General features: G+C 42.8%; 1 protein-coding gene across 2 annotated transcripts in view; it reads right to left on the minus strand.

Moving 5' to 3' along the window:
- Positions 1 to 23,579, minus strand: part of ENOPH1 (enolase-phosphatase 1) — a 35,581-nt gene that overhangs the window by 2,413 nt on the left and 9,589 nt on the right. For both annotated transcript variants that reach the window (XM_061145698.1, XM_061145699.1), the window contains exons 2-5: positions 8,246 to 8,347; positions 6,333 to 6,535; positions 4,447 to 4,579; positions 2,048 to 2,171 (exon numbers count right to left, since the gene is read on the minus strand). In XM_061145698.1, the coding sequence (XP_061001681.1) occupies positions 2,048 to 2,171; positions 4,447 to 4,579; positions 6,333 to 6,535; positions 8,246 to 8,347 (562 nt within the window). The remainder of the gene's footprint in view (positions 1 to 2,047; positions 2,172 to 4,446; positions 4,580 to 6,332; positions 6,536 to 8,245; positions 8,348 to 23,579) is intronic.

The following is a 23,579-nucleotide window of genomic DNA, read 5'->3' on the forward strand; positions in this document are numbered from 1 at the left end:
ACCCCACGGCCCGCCAGCCTCCTCTGTCCATGGGGATTCTCCAGGCAAGAATACTGCACTGGGTTGCCATGCCCTCTTCCAGGGGATCTTCCCAAACCAGGGATCGAACTCAGGTCTCCTACATGGCAGGCAGATTCTTTACCATCTGACCCACCCGGGAAGCCCATAGCATGGATGGGTAGAAATAAAAACAGGATTAGTCAGAACTTCCGTGGTGGTCCACTGGTAAAGAATCTGCCTGTCAATGCAGGGGACATGGACTTGATCCCTGATCCAGCAAGATTCCACACGGCACAGGGCAACTAAGCCCTATGCCTCAACTACTGAGCCTGCAACCCTAGAGCCGGTGCTCTGCAACAAGAGAAAGCCCAAGGAAAGCAACAAAGACCCAGCCCAGCCAAAACAAACAAACAAAAAAAACAGGACTAGTCAAATGAAACCAAGTAAGCCACATATTGCGGGGGATATCTCTAACATGTCTCGGGTTACAATCCCCTGCTCCTTTTGTTTCTATCTGAAAGATAATAGCTAATACCTTGTGTTAAATTAGCAGCTACTATGTGCCAGGTACTATGCTAGGACCAGAAACAGGAACAAAGCAAAGGTCTTGTCTTCATGGAGTTTTCATTCCTATCTAAATCTTTCCAACAACCCTTAAGTAATTAGCTTTACACTACCATCCCCATTCTACAGACATGGAAACTGAGAGCTAGCCAGTGACAGACCTACAGGTGGAAATCATGTGTCAGGCTCTATGGTCTGTGCTCTAGAACGAAGGTCAGCAAATGACAGCCTACCGCGTGTCTTCGTGAACAGTTTTGTTGGAAACAGCCAGGCCCACTCACTTCTATACTGTCTATGGCTGCTTCTGCATTTCAAAGACCAGAGTTGAATAGCTGCATGGCCTGCAAAGCCTAAAATATTTACTGTCTGGCCCTTTACAGAACACTACTATCAACTCCTGCTCCAGAGCACTACTGCTCTGAGCGGTCCCTGGACCAGCAGTGTGGGAATCACCTGGAAGCTTGTTAAAAATGCAATGACTCAGGTCCTCAATGTGCAACTACTGAATTAGGACCCGCAATTTAACAAATGACTCCTCTGCACAGACTGTGAGCTTTGATCAGAAACTTCAAGGAAGGAAAACTGGCAAGAGAGGAGGCACTGCAGGCAGACATAAAATACACGTGCAAACAGTGGAAGGAGGAGACAGGACACAGGTCTGCGGTCAGAGAGATGGGCAAAACAGGGCAAGAATCTGAAACACATGCTCTGGAATTCAGATCTGGTGTAATAAGAATCCCCAGTAGTTTCTCAACCTGAGGAAAACAGAACAACAGAATGCATTAATTAAAGGGTGACGGGCTTCCCTCATGGCTCAGAAGGTGAAAACTCTGCCTGCAATGCAGGAGATCTGGGTTTGATCCGTGGGTCGGGAAAATCCTCTGGAGAACAGAATGGCAACCCACTCCGATTATTCTTGCCTGGAGAAACCCCATGGACAGAGGAGCCTGGCAGGCTACAGTCCATGGAGTCGCAAAGAGTTGAACACGACCGAGTGACTAACAGACTTTCGCTTTAAGTATGAGAAGTAAATGGGGCAGAGCAGTCTCTTCTATGTTCCCACCTTCTGTGAAAGGACTGTCACCTCCCCGAAAAAGAGTGCTCCACACTCCCCTCCTCAGATGCATTCACTCAGCAGCAGGGCCACTGCCTTCCATGCACCCCGAGTTCCCAAGCACAGTTCCCAAGCACCCCTGCCTCTAGCACAGTCCTCTCGACCAGCAACCCAGCTTCTCGACCAAGCTGAGTCATCACTGTCCACGTGGGACGTGACACTGGTTAATGACCGTTTAGCATTAGACCTCTTACCAAGATCACCACCAGGCAAGTTTTGTCCGTAAGCATCCATTTGCAGTTTCCTTTAGAAACCTGTTTCATTTCTCATGGCTCCCCATGGAAACCTTCTTTATGAAGGCTAAGTGTTTCCAGTGCCCGGCTCTGCTCCCAACCTGGAGTGTACAATGCAAGAAGTCAGATTACTCACCTCGGGAAACATCCGTCAGAAACAAGATGTTGTTGGTTGAACAGCCAATGCTGCTGGCAATCTTTCGGTAACTCTCACTCTCCACTTTGTGTCCAATCTTGGTATCAAAGTGACCATCCACAAGCTGAACACACAGGAGGGGAAAGAAGGATGCTATGAGCATATGTGCAATCCAGCCCCTCTGGTTCTCATCCCTTTTCTTTGAAATAACCATCATAGTCACTTCATCCACTCAAGAAATATTCCCTGTAGGTCTACTTCATAGAGAACTTTGTGGAGGCTATGAAAAATAAAGTAAGATTTTATAGAAATAAACATCTGGAAGAAGGAAACTACTGATCCAATGTATATAAGATCATTCTGTAATCTTTTCAGCTTTCTTTCATTTTCAATTTTATATCCAAAGTCTTTTACATATATATGCCCTATTTTCTACCATTACAATACTATATGCACTCAAACTACTTATGGACTAGGTTTTACCTCTGATGAAAAGGTTCTCCACATTGTCCTTTTGATGCCACCATGAACGGATTTCTCTAACCTGCCTCATTACTAAGCTGTTATCTTACTTCCAAGAAACTTTGATTTTCTAAATTAAACATTTTGAAATTCTATCTAACCCAATATTTTATCTAGCATTTTTGAGCAGTAATAGTGGCAGCCTTCCCAGGTAGCTCACTGGTAAAGAATCCACCTGCCAATGCAGGAACTGCAGGTTCGATCCCTGGGTCAGAAAGATCCCCTGGAGGAGGAAATGGCAACCTGCTCCAGTATTCTTGCCCAGGAAATCCCATGGACAGAAAAGCCTCGTGGGCTACAGTCCATGGTGTTACAAAGAGTTGGATACGACTGAGCACACATACACATTATATAATGTGATCTCTTGAATATTTTCAGAACTTTTCACAAACTAAAAATAAGCCTAACTAAAAACACTCAAACTAAGAACAATCACTCAAAGAAATTAAGGTATATTAATATTATGATTTTTAAAGTTAAGAATGGTTTTGCATATTTTCTTTCTCAAGTCTGTCCCACAATGAGCAAGTGGAGAATAAAGTATTCATTACTGAACCTAGCAGGTAATTATTACATCCTGTCTCCTATCACCTGATTGTTTTATCAGAGATAGCAGAAAAGAAGCTTAAATCTGTGTTCAGAGGAGAATAGTTACCAAACAATGAAAGGGTTTTATCAATGAAAGCATTTTATTTAATATTTGATTTAGAATTAAGATGAAAAGAAGGAAAGTAAAATGAGACTGTGACAGTCTCCAACCAAACCTTTCTCTGTGTATGCTAAAGGGTCAATAAATATTTATTTTTAAAAAATAGTTAGCTCAGTAAACTATTGTGCTACATTAAGTTTGGCCTGTATTCAATTACTCAGCATTTTTTCTCTTTTCCAATGACCATCCTGTCCACCAGGGGGCACAGGGACAGTGGGACAGAAAAGCTAGCCAGACTTTTCTCAGGTACAAGAAGTGTTCAAAGATGGCCTTAAGTTATTCTGTGCAATAACATGGCCAGTTCTCTTCAAGAAGAATGAGGATTCTGCTAAAATAAAATCCATCTCCAAAGTACCAGAAACAAAGGAAACTGCCGTGTCCTCTCAGGCACTCAAGAAGTCTGTGTGTCCTTTTCCGAGACCCAGGTTCCATCCCTGGGTCAGGAAGATCCCCTGGCGAAGGAAATGGCAACCCACTCCAGTATTTCTTTCCTGGAAATCCCATGGACAGAGGAGTCTGGTGGGCTGCCCCAGATGGGGTCGCCAGAGTTGGGCACGACTTAGCGAGTAAACCATCACCACAAAGTTATGCGCCACTACTATACATCTTACCTGATACCTTCAACAACCAAAAGAAGCCATCAGTTTCCCTTCCTGTAGGCTGACAATTTTCTAATACTGACAAGATAGCTGGTTGACAAGCTAACTCATGGCTTATTCAGCTGTGATAAATGTGTGTGTGTGGATGGATATATAGATAGGTCAATCTATATACATATATAAATAAGTATATATAGCTAGTTTCAATACTATGGTCAACAGAATCACTTAGGGTGGATATTTTAAAATGCACATGCGTGGCCCTCACCCCAGACCTGCTGAATCAAGATGTGCTACCAAGTGGGGCTCAGGGATCTATATTCTTAACAAACTTCTCAAGTTCCTTATGAGCAGCAAAGTATAACAACTTCTTACAAAGTGGTGCAAACTCTGGAACTATGGCTACAGTTCACCCTTCCATAATGTAATCCCCATTTTTTCCACTTTTTTCAACTCGCACATATGTAAAGGCAATTACCTGAATGCTGACTTAGTTTATAACTGTAGCACTCACAGTCACTATTTTATGCTTTGAGAGTGTCCAAAAAACAAAGTAATCGGCAACCTACCTCAAGAATATCTCCCTCTGTAGAATGCCCAAATAATAGTTTCTGTGCTTCCACGCTCCCTGAAGAATAGACATACACCTTCATTCCAGCCTCTCGCCACTTCCTGACGGCCGGAACCACGTCTTCAAAGAACCTAGAGGGAAGAGCACGGAGGTAAAATGCAGGAAAAGGTTATTCCAGCCAGACGAAAACCAGTCACACAGCTGTCACGAGCTTCTCTATTTGTGGACAAATGGACACCAGGAAAGCACCTCCATGAGGCTGAGAGCTCCTGCAAGGGTCATGAGCGTGTCCCCAGCGTGCCACCATCACAGCAGGTTAGGAGCAGTTTCAGGGGAGAGGGGAAGAGTTTCTGACACATAGCCACCCTAATGACAGTAAAAAGTGATTATGGACAGAGATAAAATAAGAAAGCAATTTTTTGATGTCCTAAGGAATTCCAAAAGCAAACAACAGTAATACTGCACTGCTGTGTAATCTTTAATTAGTTCATGACTAGAAAAGGTTATGTCCAGAGTGCCTTAAGAAAGCATGGAAATGCTTTTAGAAAGATCTGTACACAAACAACTAAAAAAAAAATTGGGGGGACTCAAAGCTATTCGTCTTCGATTAGCTAGCAAACAGAACTACATTTCTTGAAAACTAAGAAAACCTCAAGTTTTACTCTACAGAAAAAAATTATGGAACGAATCCGTTAAGAGACATGTACCATCTCACATATGCTAATCAGCAAAGTGTTGTGTCTGGTTTTCTGGGTCCTGACACTAACTTGTTCACCAATTCTGCGATGTATTCTGTTCAGGAAGGGAACATCACAGGAAATGGGTGAAAAGAGAAGCATGAGAAACTTGGGAGGTGGAGCCAGTCTGTTATAGAGGATTACCTGGAAAATGCTGGACAAGTCTTCTGCTGGATGAAACACAACTCAATATATTACACAAATTGAAGGAAAGGGATCAACGATTTAGTTAAAAACCAGTTCACATAACTGTGAGTTACTTCCTATGTTACTTTTCACTCAGAGGCAGGATTATTCTATGTTGAATCTATAGACTGATATTGCTCTAAAGCAGGGCTTAGAAGTCTAAGATGATTTACTTCAAGCCCTTGGTTTTATAATTAAGGAACGAAGAATACGAGAAGGCAGGGCTGACTCCTGTGACATGGTCTCCTGGCTCCACTCCTCTGGGTGTTTTACAGTGTGCACTAACTGATATTGATTTCCACATCACTGGCCTAGCCTGAAATTCTCAAGCATCCTTAAAAGGTAGAAGCCCCCTTGTAAAGCACCTAAAAGGAATGGCATCTCAATCGACAGAAGAAAGAAATATAAGCAGCTAGTAAGTCTTGGGTCTCAGGCTTTACATCAGGCAATGCCCTAAAATCCTAATAGATGTGACTTACTAAGACTCTCTTAGCAATACAGGACTCGGGAGTCTCCTTTGCAGGAGTGCTCAGACCCCAAGGTCTGTGGAAAAGTGCGGACACTGAGTAAGCCCGCAGTGGCGGGTGCATCATTTCACAGCATCCTTCCTTCTCCAACAGAGCGGAAGCAGGTGATCTAACAGTCCTGGGAAGCGCCCAACGGTGCCATCACTCACACCCTAAGGATCAGATATGACTGAGCTCAAGGAAGTCGCCGTTTTCTACAGCTGGGGTTAAAAGTTTCCAACCATCACACCAAGCCAGATATAGGCCTGGGCAATTTAGCTGGGTGAACCAGCTTTGAAAAAACAAAATAACACACTCACTTGTTGGAGTAAATAGAAGGTTGATTTTAGCTACTTTGCAAATCGTGCAACTAGCACCGGAGAGAGAAAAGCAGTGGAAAATGCATGTGCTTCAGGGGGCGGGTGAAGTGTTGAGTCACTTGAGGGGCTACGTACTCTGCTTTCATGTGCCCCGCCTTGAATGCCGCCCTCCACATGTGGCCCTGCAGCTGCTTCAGCGCCGTGGTCTTCCGGTCCAGCGACATCTGCCAGTACACGTTATCCACCACGGCCTGGATCATCCACTGCGGGTCGTCCGCCCCATTACCAGAGGCTGCCGGGATCGGAACAGCCCCATCCAGGTGGGAGTCCTCTTCAGCCTTTAAGTCAACAACAACACGAAATCTGTGAAGAGATCCCTTAAATGATACCTGAAAACTAGCAGACCCAACTTTCTCCAACTACCGTGAGCTCTGAGCCCTGTCACAAGTTAAAGTATCCTATGCTTTGGGACTGAAATGAATGATTCCTAAAAAATAGTGGATTATAATTCGTAAGTTTACAACAGCTTTCCTGTATCACTAAAGCTGAAACTTAAACCGAGAGGCATGTTGTGAGAAGAAAGAGCATAAAATGATAAAATGTTATAATAAGACCTGGTTTGTTGATTCACTTACTAGGATCAAACCAGGGCTTCAGTTAAATCTCATCATTTTCTCTGCACTATATCTAACTGAGGAAGAAATCAAGAAAATCTTAGTTTATGCTTGGAATTCAATGAAAAGAAACTAGTGAAGCAATGCCTGGGGTTGGTTCACATAGTCTCCTGCAATCAGCCCACATCTTGCAAAACCCTAGTAGCTATTGAGCCTGTGACAATGTGTATGCCCAACCCCTAAAGATGCAATGATTCATATACTACAATGGGGGAATACATATGTATGTTTCCACAACAAGAGTTGAGACACCAAAAAAGGTGAAGAGGGGAATGTTTCAGACTAACCCTGAGTTATCTGGAAAATTTAACAAACCCAAATGCCCCATGCCCCAAAGGCTGTGACTCTCTTCAATCCGAACTCCTCAAAGAACTTACAGAGCCTCCCACACTGTCTGATGTAGAAAATTAACTCTAAAAGGACTGCCAGAGAGCTTGCTCTGCACAGCATGTAAGACCTTTGCCAGTGAAGCAATTTTAATAAGAAAAACGACAGAACAAGAGCTCCACAGAGCACAGTCGTGGGGTCAGAGCAGAACAGAGCATGTACAACTAAAGGCAGGTATAAAGACTGGGCAGAGGGGCATTCCTGGTGACTCAGTGGCAGAGAATCCGCCTGCCAATGCAGGAGGCACAGGTTCGATCCCTGGCCCAGGAGGATCCCACATGCCACGGAGTAACTAAGCCTGTGAGCCACAACTACTGAGCCTGTGCTCTGGAGTCTGGGAGGCACGACGACTGAGGCCCACGCACCTTAAAACCCACGCTCTGCAGCAAGAGAAGCCACTGCAGTGAGAAGCTCTTGCACCACAAGAGAGTAGCCCCTGCTCACCGCAACTAGAGAAAAGCCCGTGTAGCAATGAAGACCCAGTGCAGGCAAAAAATAAAATAAATAATAAATAAAATTTTTTTAATTAAAAAAAAAAAGACGACGACTGGGCCGAGAGTGAGCTGGCGTGAGGGGTGCGGGCCCAGGAGTTCTTCGGCCGGGCAGCAGGGCCTTATGCCGTGGGGAGGAGACAGTGGAGAAGGAGGTTAAGAAGTGTAGTCACAAAGAGACATTCGTGAAAAATGTGACGAAATGGCCCAAGACCTTTCTGCATTCCACCCAGAAATGACTTAGTTTTATAAATACATGATATCTGCATGCAACTGAAACAGCTTCAGAAAGAGGCAACTGTAGAGACAATAAACTGCCATGATCTGGCCATTTAATTACATGGATTCCTAAGCAGGCAAGTCACGGCAACTTTCACGCCCTGTGAATATAGAGCGCTTATTTTAAAATAAGCCCAGAGCATATTCTAAGCCTTCAGGCATCCGCAGCTCTAACACCCTTGGGAATGTAGAAACAAGGGAACAGAAACATCCCAACCTGTTTCCTCAGAAGACTGACATCCTGTTGGCACTCCTCTTCTTCCCAATGTGTCTGCAGATACTCTTTAACATTTTCTTTGACGTAAGGAAATAAAATGTCCTAGATAGAAGTGCAAAAGAAAAAAAAAAGCATTAGCTTTTAGTTGTTTGCATGAGATCAAGTTCTTTAAAAATCACACCTCAGCTAATTCTAGCAAACAAGACACTGAAAGTTTCATTGAAAATATGAAAACTGTTGCTCTGGACATGAGTTAAAGACAGAGAAACGAACTAGATCAAGAGTCAGCGCCTACAGCCCATGTGCCAAATTCAATCTCCTCTTGTTTTTGTAAACGAAGTTGTATTGGAATATGGCCACACTCACTAGTTCACAGGGTGTCTGTGGCCACTTTGGGGTCACAATGCAAAGGTGAATACTTGTAACCAAGACCATATGGCCCTCAAATCTCAACATTTAGTATTTAGTCCTTTATAGAAAAAGTCAGCCGACCCCTAAACCAGATGGCTAGACCACATGTCCTTGAGGGTAGGGATCAAGACTATCCAGTTTACACTAAGCACCTGGGACCTCGACATAACAAATATCTGCTGACAGAATGATGTCCATGTATAACAAACATTTTAAAAATACCTGATCATCATGATTCCTGTTTGGAAATCAGAATACCTACAGAATATCCTATGTATTCTTTTTTTAATTTTAATTGGGGTATACTTGCTTTACAATGTTGTTAGTTTCTTCTGTACAACAAAGTGAATCAGTCATATGCATACATATATCCCCTCCCTCTTGGACTTTCTTTTTACTCCTCCATCCCATCCATCCTATTCTGATGTGCAAAACAATTCAGAAATAACCTGTCAGTAACCCATGCACTGGGAACAAGATTTCTCTTAGGTCAAAATTTTCATATTTACTTGCAATTGTAGCATATGTGTCTTTTCAAATCCAATGTGACACATTCAATAAAAACTGAGTGTCAACTATATGCCAAGTGGGGCTTCCCAAATGGCGCTAGTGGTAAAGAACTGGCGTGTCAATGCAGGAGACATGAAACTTGAGTTCAATCCCTGGGTAGGGAAGATCCCCAAGAGGAAGGCATGGCAACCCACTCCAGTACTATTGCCTAGAGAATCCCACGGACAGAGGAGCCTGGCAGGCTACAATCCATAGGGTCACACAGAGTCGGACACAACTGAAGCGACTTAGCATGCACGCATAAGCTAAGATAGGCTAGTGGGCCTTGGAGACGGGGACTGAAAAGATAAACAAGTCACAATCCCTTTTTTTTCCCCACAATCCCTTTTCTCAGTAAGTTTCTCAAGAATCTAGTTGGGGGGGAGGGGGGTGGTGATAAAATGATGCAGTCACTCTATAAAGGAGTCTGGCAGTTTCTTTAAAAGTTCAGCAGCTTATGATATGACTCAATGATTCCATTCAATGTTCCTTCCTAAGAGAAATGAAAACTGTTCACAAAGACTTGGATGTGAATGTGTCATGAAAAAGTAAAAGTGTTAGTCACTCAGGCGTGTCTGACTCTTTGTGATTCCATGGACTATAGCCACCGGGCTCCTCTGTCCATGGCATTCTCCACGCAAGAATATTGGAGTGGGTAGCCATTCCCTTCTGCAGGGAATCTTCCCGACCCAGGGATGAAACCTGGGTCTCCTGCATTGCAGGAAGATTCTTACTCAAGCCACCAGGAAATGAGTCATACTAGTGAAAAAGTGGAAACAATCCAAATGGCCATCAACTGGCAAATGGGTGAACAGAAAATTCATACAACAGAATACTGATACATGCTACTGAATGGATGAACCTCAGAAATATCATGCTAAGTAAGAGAAATCTGACACATAACCATATAAGATATGATCCCATTTATAATGAAATGACAAAAAAGGAAAATATCTAAAACAGATACTAAATTGGCGGTTACACTGGAGTGAGGAGCATGCAAATGCCCCCCATCTGTGGGGTCGTGAAACTTCCTCAACTACACTCTGATAGATTACCTCCAGGTGTAATAACTCTTTTCTCCTCTGAAAGTTAACACAGGTTTGCTCACAGAAATTTTGGAAAATACAGAAACGTATAAAATACAAATCATGATAATCTCATGATCATCTTTCTTTAGAGAATTTTTTAAATAAATAAATCAGAGACTTCTCTGGTTGTCTAGTGGCTAATGCTATGCTCTCGATGCAGGGGGCCCAGATGAGATTCCAGGTCAGGGAATTAGATTCCACATGCCGCAACTAAGACCCAACACAGCCAAGTGAATAAATAGATATTAAAAAAAAAAAATACTACTTTAAAAAAATTAGTGAGGGGGGTGGGGGAACTATAATGCAGCACAATGGGTGAGACAAGAGTATGAACAGAATGCTTGGCAGACCCAGGGCGTAATGGGCCTGCAACAATTTTAGCAAGGATCAGCCTGAAAAAAAAGGAAAGGAACAGATGCCGTGAATGTAGACACCAGATAGACAATTCAGACAAGGGCTTACATTTCAAAGCAAAGTCTATAATCAAGTTGAATCCAAGAAGTCTGCTTATTTAAACTGACTTACTCATTTATTTATTCAAACATGTCCTGAATGCCCAACACAGGGGCAGGCCCTTGCATAAAGGCTGAGGATATAATTGTGAGCAAAACCCACACATGATCCCAAATCTCAAGGAGCCAAGTAGCAGAAATAGAACATTATAAAGATGGTATTTTAATAAATTGTACAAACGAGAGGTATAATATTAAGGCATAAAATAGCAAAGTCTGACCTGGGAGGGAGGTCAGAGAAGGCGTCACTGGAGAAGTGACCACAGAACTGAGATCTAAAGCAATGATTCTCAAAGTGAAATTCAGGAGTCCTGGGGGTCCTAAGAACCCTTTTAGGGGGCTCCACAAGGTCAAGCTATTTTCATAAAAATACTAAGATTATTTGCCTTTTCCACTTTACTCTTTCCGGAGTGTACAACAGAGTCTTCCAGAGTCAACACAACGAGTAATGCTACGAGAGACCCAATGTAGATGAGAATCCAGCCATCTTCCAGCCAGCTTATAAAATGCAAAACACTGTCTAAAATAGTCTTCCAGCCACATTTTCCGAAACAAACAAAAGAAACATTTTTCATAAAATTATATTATTGGGGCTTTCCAGTTGGCACTAGTGGTAAAGAACCCACCTGACAATGTAGGAGATGTAAGAGATGCAGGCTTGATCCCTGGGTTGGGAAGATCCCCTGGAGGAGGGCATGGCAACCCACTCTGGTACCCTTGCCTGGACAAGCCCATGGACAGAGGAGCCTGGCAGGTCCATAGGGTCGCACAGAGTCAGACACAACTTAGCACACACATGCATATTATTTATTAATGTTAACAAAGCAAAGGGGTTTATTGTTTAAAATGAATAAATATTTTAAAATGTTTCGATTGCTAATATGGTAAATATTGATCGGTATAGCCCACATAAAAGTTCTTTGGGGCCGCGGTAATTTTTAAAAAATATTTATTATTTTTATTTGGCTGCGTTAGGTCTCAGTTGTGGGTCTTGGGCTTTCCCTGAAGCATATAAGATTGCAGTTCCCTGATCAGGGCTTGAACTCACATCCCCTGCATTGGAAGGTAGACTCTTAACCACTGGACCATCAGGGAAGTTGGGTCCTCAGTAAATTTTAAGTGTACAAAGAAATCTTGAGAATAAGAGGTCTGAGAACCACCAAAAGGAGATAGACCTAACCTGGAGAAGACAAGAGGAAAGAATTCCACACAGAGGAAATGGTGTGGGTAGGAAAAGGCTCCGGTAGGGTCATCACCTGATTGAAGCCGGGTGTTTTCAAATGTTTCAAATGTTTCTGGGGATGTGCAGAGGCCCTGAAGAAAAGCAATCCTCATCCCTGCAAAGCGGGCTCACTTACTGTAAAATAAGAACGGGCTCCAATTCATGAAGCACCAGCACGTGCCATCACAGGGTCATTGTGCCCGACAGAACGGCTGGCTTCTGCGGATTAGTGCTAGCTAGTACCAGCCCACCCCCCAGCTCCATGCTGAAAACCACTGATCTGTGTTGTCTCCCTTCCTTCCCTTCCCACTTCCTCCTTATTACTTCTGGATCATGAGATTTCTAACTAGTAACACTATTACAAGAGAGTAAACACGGGCAAAAAGAGAAGAAAGAGGCTGGTTGTGGGGGGGGGGGGGTGGAGGATGGGCAAAATAGATGGAGAGAATTAAGAGGTACAAACTTCCAGTAATAAAATAAATAATGGGAATGTACTGAATAGCATAGGAAATACAGTCAATATTAATGTAATAACTCTGTATGGTGACAGATGGAAACTAATCATGGTGATCATTTTGTAATGTACAGAAATATTAAATCACTACGTTGTACACCTGAAACTGATTTAATATTGTAAGTTTGTGATTCTTCAATTGAAAAACAAAAAAAGGAAGCTGGCAGACAACTTATTTCATTCCCTGCTAACAGGCCCAAGGGATGACATGATTAGGACATAGCTAACAGATTGTTATGAACAAAATCATGGGTTTTTTTTTTTTTGGTGTGCATAGCATTTTTCTGACTCAAACAAGGCTTGGCTCCATAATCAGAACTTTTTTTTAACATTTCAGAAGATTCAACTCTAAAGTTCAACTTAAATTGCACTCCCAAAAGAAAATATACAACACAAGAAAATTATTACGGATTTTTTTTTTTTTAATGGTAGGACTCTTCATACTATGTTATTCAAATTTCACCTGCCCTAGTAAAAACAAAGAAGTCATTCAGTTTGCTTGTTCTCATGTGGCATTCCAGTAGCACTCAGCAGATTCTGAAGCATACAAACTGTGTGATCAGGCAAAATTTTCAGCATATTTGACATAAAAGTTTTGTTTAAGCTCAATAAAAACTTTCTTGATCTTAAAGGAAAACAAGCTAAGATTGATAGCTTTCTTTTTCTGCAAGAGATTCCTTTTACTGTACTAATACATCTCTTAATTTTTTTTTATTGACATATAGTTGATTTACAATGCTGTGTTGGATTTTCTTCTTGGCCACACCCTGTGGCACGTGGGACCTTAGCTCCCCATCCAGGGATCAAACCTGTGCCCCCTGCGCTGGAAGGCAGAGTCCTAACAACTGGACCACCAGGGAAAGTGTTAGTCGCTCAGGCATATCCAACTCTTTGCGACCCCATGGACTGTAGCCCGCCAGGCTCCTCTGTCCATGGACTTCTCCAGGCAAGAACACTGGAGTGGGCAGCCATTTCATTCTCCAGGGGATCTTCCTGACCCAGGGATTGAACCCGTGTTTCCTGCATTGGTAGGTTTACCCTTTCTGATATATTTCTGATTTTCTTTAAATAGTCAAGTTTTCCTAGGATGTTCCTCCTCATGCCTTCCTCTCTCTGGCTTAGCATCTCTCCTACACTCATGCACCACGGCAGGACTGTAAACCAGCCCCTACTTGAGAGAGTGCTATCTGAGAAGATGTAGCAGCAGGAAGGTGCACATACACAGCTCTTCCGCTCCTAGGCAGACATACCTGTGCAGAGAGGAAAGCAAAAAAAGTGCTTACCGTCACACTGGGGAGGCTGCAAGTTAACAGAAACATCCTAAATCATCATCAGCTAGAGAATATAAGGGCATATTCACACTCTCACACTCTAAAACATTAGTTAGCAGTTAACAATGAATGTACTAAAATTGTATTTATCAAAAAAAAATTGTATGTATCAATATGAACAGAAACTCTAGCATATGAATAAAATTAATACAAAATGATATGTACCAAGGGCTTCAGGTATAGCTGTAATGTTTTATTTCTTTAAGATCTGCAATAAATATCATATGAGAGTTTAGTTAGCTTTGTGGATGGTGTGCAGTTATTACATTAGTCTTTATCCTTGCTTATTTTAAATGTATTAAAACAAACCAACTCTGATCCCTCATGCTACACCTTTCTCATCTGGTCCTTCTCCAGCATACTGCCTCCATCATTCCTCAACTTCTAAGCAACTGAAAATACTCCCCATGGAAAATTTTTGGTCAGATTCAGGGCCACTCAGAGTTGAAATCCTCAAAAACTTTTAAAACGCATACAGTGCTATACTCTTTGTGTGCCACAAAATCGAATTTCCTATATCCAGCTTTATTGGTACCAAGAACCACTCAAGAGCCTGTTGATCCTGAGAGCAGGTACAGACTCTGGGCAGTATGCCACGCCAGGGTTCCACCTCTTTCTTTCACTAACTGTGTTCAAGTAACTTATCCTCTTTGAGCCTATTTTCTCATCTGCTTATATGGCGATGATAATACCAAGCAAAGTCACTGCGGTCACTAGAGGTAATTAGATAGACAAAAACACCCAGTTCCTTACCACTAATTATATACTCCAGCATAAACATTTAAACACAGCAAGATCACCTTTCCCCTAATTTAATGACAAATGATAGCAGAGAAGTCCCCAGAGAACAAATCACAATGATAACCAATTCATTCCTTCAACATCTACTGAGGACTTACTGAGTGCCACACGTTTCTAATTATATATATTTTTATTTACTTCTTGGCTGCTCGGCATGTGGGATCTCAGTTCCCAGACCAGGGATCAAACCCGGACCCTCTGCAGTGGAAGCGCAAAGTCCTAACCACCGAACCGCCAGGGAAGTGCCACCAGACATTTCTGATAACGGAGTGATACACCACAGACCTCATCCTCGGAGAACTCACAGAAATAAAAGGTCCAGATTTCAAGCAATTCTGTTTAGAAGAAGCTTCAGAAATTAGAATCTATTTTGGAACTTCTGATCCTCCAACTTGCCTCTTTCCTCTACATGTAAAACTCCCCTCTGCACTGTCTGTCTGCACACAAAGGGAGGCAATGAAGTTAGAACTCAGGGTAACTGGAACTGGGAGGTTAGCAGACTGAAGTCTATTTTAGTGTGAGTGTTACTGCACAACATAAAACTACATGGGCCAAATAACTAAACTGTGAAGATTTTATCCATTCTTTCAACATCCTTACTGAGCATCTATCATGCAAAACTAATAAAATGCCTTCAAGATGCTTATTGTTATTTTTTTATTTTTAAAAGCCAACAATTACAGTCTGATAGGTACTATGGTACCAAACTGTTGTTGTTGTTCAGTCACCCAGGCGTGTCTAACTCTTTGCGACCCCATGGACTGCAGCATGCCAGGCCTCCCCGTCCCTCACCATCTTCTGAGGTTTGCCCAAGTTCATGTCCATTGCATTGGTGATGGCAACCAGCCATCTCATCCTCTGATGCTCTCTCCTCCGTCTGCCCTCAATCTTTTCCGGCATCAGCGACTTTTCCAATGAGTCGACAGTTCGCATCAGATGGTCAAAACACTGGAGCTTCAGCTTCAGCATCAGTCCTTCCAACAAGTATTCAGGGTTGATTTCCCTTAAGATTGACTGGTTTGATCTCCTTGCTGTCCAAGAGACTTGCAGGAGTCTTCTCCAGTACCACATTTCAAAGGCCTTAATTCTTTGGCATTCTGCCTTTTTTAGGGTTCAGGTCTCATAACCATACATCACCACTGGGAAGACCATAGCCTTGATTATATGGACCTTTGTCAGCAGAGTAATGTCTTTGCTTTTCAACACACTGTCTAGGTCTGTCATAGCTTTCCCGCCAAGAAGCAATCATCTTCTGATTTCATGGCTGTAGTCACCATCTGCAATGATTTCAGAGCCAGAAAGAGGAAATCTGTCATTACTTCCACCTATTCCCCTTCTATTTGCTTGAAGTAATGGGGCCAGATACCATGATCTTAGATTTTTAACTAATATTTAATTTTAAGCTGGCTTTTTCACTCTCTCCTTCACCCTCATCAAGAGGCTCTTTAGTTCCTCTTCGCTTTCTGCCAATAGAGCGCTATCATCCACATATCTGAGGTTGTTGATGTTTCTCCTGCCTATCTTGATTCCAGCTTGTAACTCATCCAGCCTGGCATTTCTCATGACGTGCTCAGAGGTTAAACAAACAGGCTGACAGCTGACAGCTGACAGTCCGGTCGTACACTTTCCTCAATCTTGAACCAATCAGCTGTTCCATACAGGGTTCTAACTGTTGCTTCTTGACCCGCACACAGGTTTCTCAGGAGACAGGTAAGATGGAGGAGGAGGAGGATTAAATGGAGAAGGAGGGAATAGCAAACCATTCCACCATACTTGCCATGAGAACCTCATGAACTGTATAAAAGGACAAAAAGATACGACACCGAAAGATGAGTCCCCCAGGTTGGAAAGTGTTCAATATGCTACTGGGGAACAGCAGAGAACTACTAACAGCCCCAGAAAGAATGAAACGTCTGGGTCAAAGCGGAAATGACGCTCAGCTGTGGATGTATGTGGTGAAGAAAATAAAATCCGATGCTGCAAAGAACAGTACTGCATGGGAACCTGGAATGTTAGGTCCATGAATCAAGGTAAATTGGACATTGTCAAGCAGGACATGGTAAGAATAAACACTGGCATCTTCGAAATCAGTGAACTAAAACTGGACAGGAATGGGTGGATTTAACTCAGACGACCATTATATCTACTACTGTGGGCAGGAATCCCATAGAATGAACAGAGCAGCCCTCATGGTAAGAGTCCGGAACGCAGCGCTCAGGTGCAACCTCAGAAGTGACGGGGTGGTCTCAGTTCACTTCTAAGGCAAGTCATTAAACATCACAGTAGTTCAAGTCTGTGCCCCAAACACCGGTGCTGAAGAAGCTGAAGTTGATTGGTTCTATGAAGACCCAGAAGACCTCCTAGAACTAACACCAAAAAATGTCATATTCATCACTGGGGACTGGAATACAAAAGCAGGAAATCAAGAGGTACCTGGAGTAACTGGCAAGTTACTTCAAGGCAAGTTTGGCCTTGGAGAACAAAATGGTACCAAATTAGAATGTTCTAAAAACAAATTTTTTAAAGCTGGTAGTAGGACTTCCCTGGTGATCCAGTTAAGACTCTGCTTACACTGCAAGGGGGCATGAGTTCAATCCCTGGTCAAGGAGCTAGGATCCCATAGTGCCACTGCAGCATGGCCAAAAAATAATAAAGAAAGAAAGAAATAAAGCTAATGCTTATCACCGAAACCTGCCCATTGAAAATTTTCAGGCTTTAAAAGTAATTCGAGACCAGCAATGATAAATTCTTTAACTTCAGTTATAATCCACTTATAGGCAATTCACAATTCTACCGTATGAAAACAGCTGCTGTAATAAACCCAAGATTCTACAAACATGTAAATATTTTTAGTACACCAGGCACCTAAAGGGTTGTTACAGTTTCAGTAGTATGTATGAGGCTTCCCTGGTGGCTCAGCTGGTAAGGAATCCCCCTGCAATGAGGGAGACCTGGGTTTGATCCCTGGGTTGGGAAGATCCCCTGGAGAAGGGAAAGGATACCCACTCCAGTATTCTGACCTGGAGAATTCCAGAGACTGTATACTCCATGTGGTCGCAAAGAGTGGGACACGACTGAGCGACTTCCACTTTCATAACAAAAGGGGCTTCCCTGTTGGCTCAGACAGTAAAGAATCTATCTGCAATGCAGGAGACCTGCGTTCAATCCCTGAGTCAGGAAGATCCCCTGAAAGAGGGCATGGCAACCCACTCCAGTATCTTTGTCTGGAGAATCCCATGGACAGAATAATCTAGTGGGCTACAGTCGATGGGGTCGCAATAAGCTGGACATAACCGAGACACTCACACACACATGACAAAAGGCTATAGAACTAAACAACAGTACCTGTCTTTCAGGGGACTATGATTATTAATAAATTCTACTAAATGCTAGTGGGGGTACTATGCAAGCAGCACTTTATATTACTCTGCACAGCTCAGTGATAGCATTCTGAAAGAACTCCATTAAGGGCCACAACATTTCTGAAGATCTAATTAAAGAAATTGCTGCATAAATGTTCAAAAGTCTAGATATGGATTTGCTTTATTGTCAAGTGGTTGTTTTAATGAAAAGGTCATAGAATCAATAAAAATAAAACTGTTGCTATATTTACTCATGTCTCCTTTGAAGAAAATGGGCAATAAAAAGGTAATGGGTGATACTTAAGAGTACTACAGCTATTTAAAGAAACTATTTTAAAAGCTTTCCAAAGGGACCACAGGGTGCAAATGATTTACAATATTTGAGAATTTAACATTTTCCAGCCGGAGAATTAAACACCACAAAGGCAATACTGGTGGACCTATTATTTCTGTATTAATCCCAGAGGATAAAAAACAAAGGAAAATCAAGTGGCTTGATGGGTCCTAAGAACCAATCACATTCTCTAAATAAGAAATGAAAAAACAGGGTAATCATAGTTTGGGGACTATCTAAACAGATAAAATGAAACCTAGGAGAATAAGGACATAACAGGTTACAAAGGTTTTCTCTGGGACAAGAGATACCAAGGGAGGGGGGAAACTTTTTTTTTTAACATATCTATTTCTACAATGAAAGAGTACAGTCTTTTTTTAAGTTGATATAATTGATACAAAGCATTACATTAGTCACAGGTATGCAATGTATTGGGTTTCCCATAGCTCAATGGCAAAGAATAGGCCCACCAATGCAAGAGATGCAGGTTCGATCCCTGAGTCAGGAAGATCCTCTGGAGAAGGGAATGGCAAAAACCTACTCCAGTATTCTTGCCTGGAGAATCCCACGGACAGAGGAGCCTGGTGGGCTATACTCCATGAGGTCGCAAGAGTCGGACATGATTTTGTGACTAAACAATGAAGACAATACATTGGTTCAATGTTTGTGTATATTGGGAAATGAGCACCACAGTGAGACTTGTTGACATCCATCACAATTAAGAAAATTTTTTTCTTGTGATGAGACCTTTTAAGATCTACTCTTTTCACAGTCTTCAGGTATACAATACAATATTATTAACTCTAGTCACTATGTTGTATATTACTTCTCCACAACTTACTTTATAACTGGATATTTGCACCTGCTTGAACATTTCTAACAATGAGGAATCTACTACTTCTTGGAGTGGTCCACACCATCCATCAGATAGATTCAACAGTTGTGGTATTAGAATTGCTCCTTAAATATCCTTCCTGAAGACCGTTACTAGGAACTACCAAGAGAAGTTTTGCCTCTCTGGCTGCTACAAAGGGTCACCAGGACTCAGAAATTGTAACTCTACTGTCTATTTTCATGGGTTAAGCAGAAATAATCATTCCCCTTTGAAAGCTGAAGCCTTTAGGAATGAACACTATCTTCATCTGCATTCAAAAAGAATATGCGTGATGCTGCAAGACAAACTTGTCTTCTAAATTCCATTAAGAAGATTAAACTGTAATTAAAGAAATATAAACTATAATCTAATTAACTTCAATGAATCACATCTCACAAGGGAAGGTTATCATTATTCACAAGGACTAGTAGTTGGGACAGGTCTTTAAAAGCAGCAGAGAGACAGAACATCAGTGTCTCATAAGTTTCCGAGCAGGAGCCCTGACTGGTCCTAGGACAGGGTCCTAGCCCCTGTGAGTGTGCAGGGGAGGGAACTGACATTTACTTCCTTGAATCCACCTACATTGGTGCAAGGTGACCCCCTCTGAATAAATGGAGAAGCTGAGATTCAAAAAGGTTTCACTGCTGGTAGAGTAACTGCTGCTGCCGCTAAGTCGCTTCAGTTGTGTCCAACTCTGTATGACCCCATAGACAGCAGCCCACCAGGCTCCTCCGTCCCTGGGATTCTCCAGGCAAGATCACTGGAGTGGGTTGCCATTTCCTTCTCCAATGCATGAAAATGAAAAGTGAAATGAAGTCGCTCAGTCGTGTCCAACTCTTCACAACCCCACAGACTGCAGCCCCCCAGGCTCCTCCATCCATGGGAGTTTCCAGCCAAGAGTACTGGAGTGGGGTGCCATTGCCTTCTCCGCTGGTAGGGTAAAGCCAGGACTAAAACCCAGATCAACTGAAGCCCAATGACTGAGCCTATCCAGCTCTGTGGGTGGATGACCTCAGGGAGCACAACTCACTAGGATCACCCAACCCCCCAGATCCTGATATTTTTTCCCCACAGAAATTTCTAATACTGCTTTTCTCAAAGAGATTTGCACTAAGAAAAGAAATGAGAGATTCTGGTTCACCTGGCAGTACTGTAACTGTTCCAATAAACAGGTATAATTAATAATTATAGTAACAGAGGGAAGAACTGCCAACACTAACAGCCTTCACCGTTCCAGGCACTTCTCCTTCTACCGTCAGTCCTTAGTGATCGTGTCTAATCCATGATTTTAAATGCCATCTGTTGCTGTGGTAAATCACTTCAGTTGTGTCTGATGCTGTGCAACCCATGGACTGCAAGCTGCCAGCTTCCTCCGTCCATGGGATTCTCCAGGCAAGAATACTGGAGTGGGTTGCCATTTCCTCCTCCAGGGGATCTTTCTGACCCAGGCTTCGAACTCGCGTCTCTGTCTCCTGCATTGGCAAGCAGGTTCTTTACCACTTAGTTGTTAGTTCAGTCGCTAAGTTGTGTCCGACTCTTTGCGACCCCATGGACTGCAGCACGCTTCCCTGTCCATCACCAACTCCCGGAGCTTGCTCAAACTCATGTTCATCGCATCGGTGATGCCATCCAACCACCTCATCCTCTGTCTTTACCGCTAGCACCATCCATATACCCATCTGTTGCCAATGACCCAAGTCCACAGCTTGAACCTGGACCTCTTCCCTGAACTCGACTGATTTTTTCTCAACTACCTTCCCCAAATCTCACTTGGATACCTGAAATTCAAACTCCTGTTTCTAGCCCTTAATCCTGCTCCTCCCACAGTCCCATCCCAGCCAAGTGGCAGCTCCATCCTTCCAAGATGCTCAGGCCGAAAGCCTTAGAGTCCTTTTCGACTCATCTTGCTCTCACACCCCACATCCCACCAATTCATCAGCAAATGCTGTCAGCCCTTATCTTCAAAACACATCCAGAATCTAATCACTTCTCACCATCTGCCACTGCTCCCAAGCCCTCCAAATCTACTAAATGCATTGATTAATGAATAACCTGAATTACATCATTTCAATCTTCAAAATAACCCTATGAAACCTCAATTTCACAAAGGCACATAAAGGTTAAGCATAAACTCGGAAACTATAGTTTATCAATCAGGTCTTTTTCCTTCTTTGGTTCGAAGAGTCAGATCCCCAGAGCCTGATCTTCTGGTCAAAGGGATCTGATTAGCTTAGACTTAGAACGACTTGGTCCCAGCCAAGGCCCAGGGCAGGAGTCAGCCAGCCTCTTGGAGGACGGCAGCACAAACACTAGTCTGACCACGAGCTCCTCTCCGAAATCCCACCCAGGTCCCACTGCCAGGACTCCTACTAGTTTTCAAACTATATGTGTTAGTCTCTTTTTACCCAGTAGCAGCTCCACACTTCTTAGGACTTAAGAAAAGGAACTTGTTAGAAGGTCACATAATGAATCACTGAAAATCAAGTTAAGAAATGAAGCCCTCACGTGCATACCCAGAAGACAAAGAACCCTTTTCTGTATTAAAGAATTCTGTCTTGGAAAAGCAATCCATGTTTTTGAAAGTGGAGTCCCCTGGGAAGGGGCCAACGAGGTTCCAGAAGGGCCTCTGAGGACAATACTACTGACTTTCCATGTGACGGAGGACCGGATACAGCAAGATAAGGGTGGGCTGGCTGCCACCCTTCTTCTGACCCCTACCTCTACCAAAACCGATAATGAAAACTAAATGCTAATAAACGTGAAAATCAAAAGCTGCATACAAAAATAAGCTTTACTGTAAAAAGAATAGCTTTTGTGTGTGTGTGGAGGAGTTACATGGGATGAGCTTTAAGGATAGAAAATTTAAGAACCACCAGAGAAGGGAGGTCTTTTCAGAGCTAAACACAGGATATCCTTAAAAAGTTTATCTGAGCAAAAGAAAGGCTTAGCTATCTATGTATTTTCAAAACAGGAGTTATATATTAGAATTGGTACTTTCGGGGAGTTGATCTGACTACATGTACTTCAAGAAACTAAGTGACTTTAGCCATAGGAAAAAAAAATCAGAATATTAACCAAACTTTTAATGATTACTGCTAGGTGGTGGGAGCAAAAGCAGCATTCATTCTCTACACTATACTCTTCTGTAATGTCTGCAGTTCATAACAAGCGTGAACTAATTTCTGTGGAAAAATTGGGGGGGGGGGACACTCTTCTATCCTCACATTAACAGATACAAGTTTCCAAAGAACAATGTATTTAGCTCTTTAGATACTTAATTGTTAATAAAATTTATTTTATGGTGTTTAACTTCCATTGTTAACTCATTTCTCTAAAACTCACCAGTTTTAGAAATGCTGGGTCAAAGTTCTAATACTACTCTAGAAATACGACAGTTACATCGCATGCTGTGCAAATAAGCTAAAATATCACCTTGAGGGAATCTGAAATAGCAAGGATAGCAGTAGTGGGAGCAAACAATGCCAGCCCCTCCTGGGCCCAGTCTGGAAGGCATCGCATCGCCATCAACAAGCATTTGCTGAACGCCGTATGCGCGAGCACTGTGCCAGGCTCTGCTCTCTGCCCTCACGGAGCTCTCAGCACGGCGGGGAGACAGCACCACAAGGCAGCATCTGCGATGATGGCAAACACACGGCACTGCAGAGCAGGGAGGGGGGGACTTGGAAATTCCTGCTTAAACCAAAGTCCTCTGAAAGCTGAAGTCGGTATCACCTGTATGTTCCCACGGCCTAGCACGAGAAATATGCTTTAAACATGTTTTAGGTCAACAGGGACATGGAACCAAGCTGCACTTGGAGAGGAAAAAGTATGACATCCCAAGCTGGAGGAACGGCGGTGGCATGAAAGACTGGCACGACCCAAAGGGGCATGATCGGGTATTTACCAAAAAAGGGTAAAGCAACAGAGGAACAGGAAGTTGGAAAACCCGACTCACTCAAGGTGAGGAGCTGAAACTATCTTTGAGCCAACAGGAAACCCAAAAGGATTTTGATGGTGCAAAGACAACTCGTTTATGTACCTGTCTTCCTTACTTGATTCCTTAAGGGTGGCAACTGCATCTTTAAGAATTTTGGTTTCCTGGCAGCACCTGGCACATGATAGGCATTCAAATAAATGTGGGGAAAAGGAAGGGAAGACTGATTAGCTGAAAACATTATGCATGTGCCATGACATGGAAGGTTCTAGAAGAGTAAGAGACCAGAAATTAAGGCTGGAAGTGTTTTCTAATCCCTCTCATGATATACTCAGGCCCAATACAGTGATTCTCCAAAGGTTCCTCCCCTTGTTTCAAGCTGAATCAACAAAAATCCTC

This window comes from Dama dama, chromosome 6, assembly GCF_033118175.1.
Source record: "Dama dama isolate Ldn47 chromosome 6, ASM3311817v1, whole genome shotgun sequence".
Classification (NCBI taxonomy): Eukaryota; Metazoa; Chordata; class Mammalia; order Artiodactyla; family Cervidae; genus Dama; species Dama dama.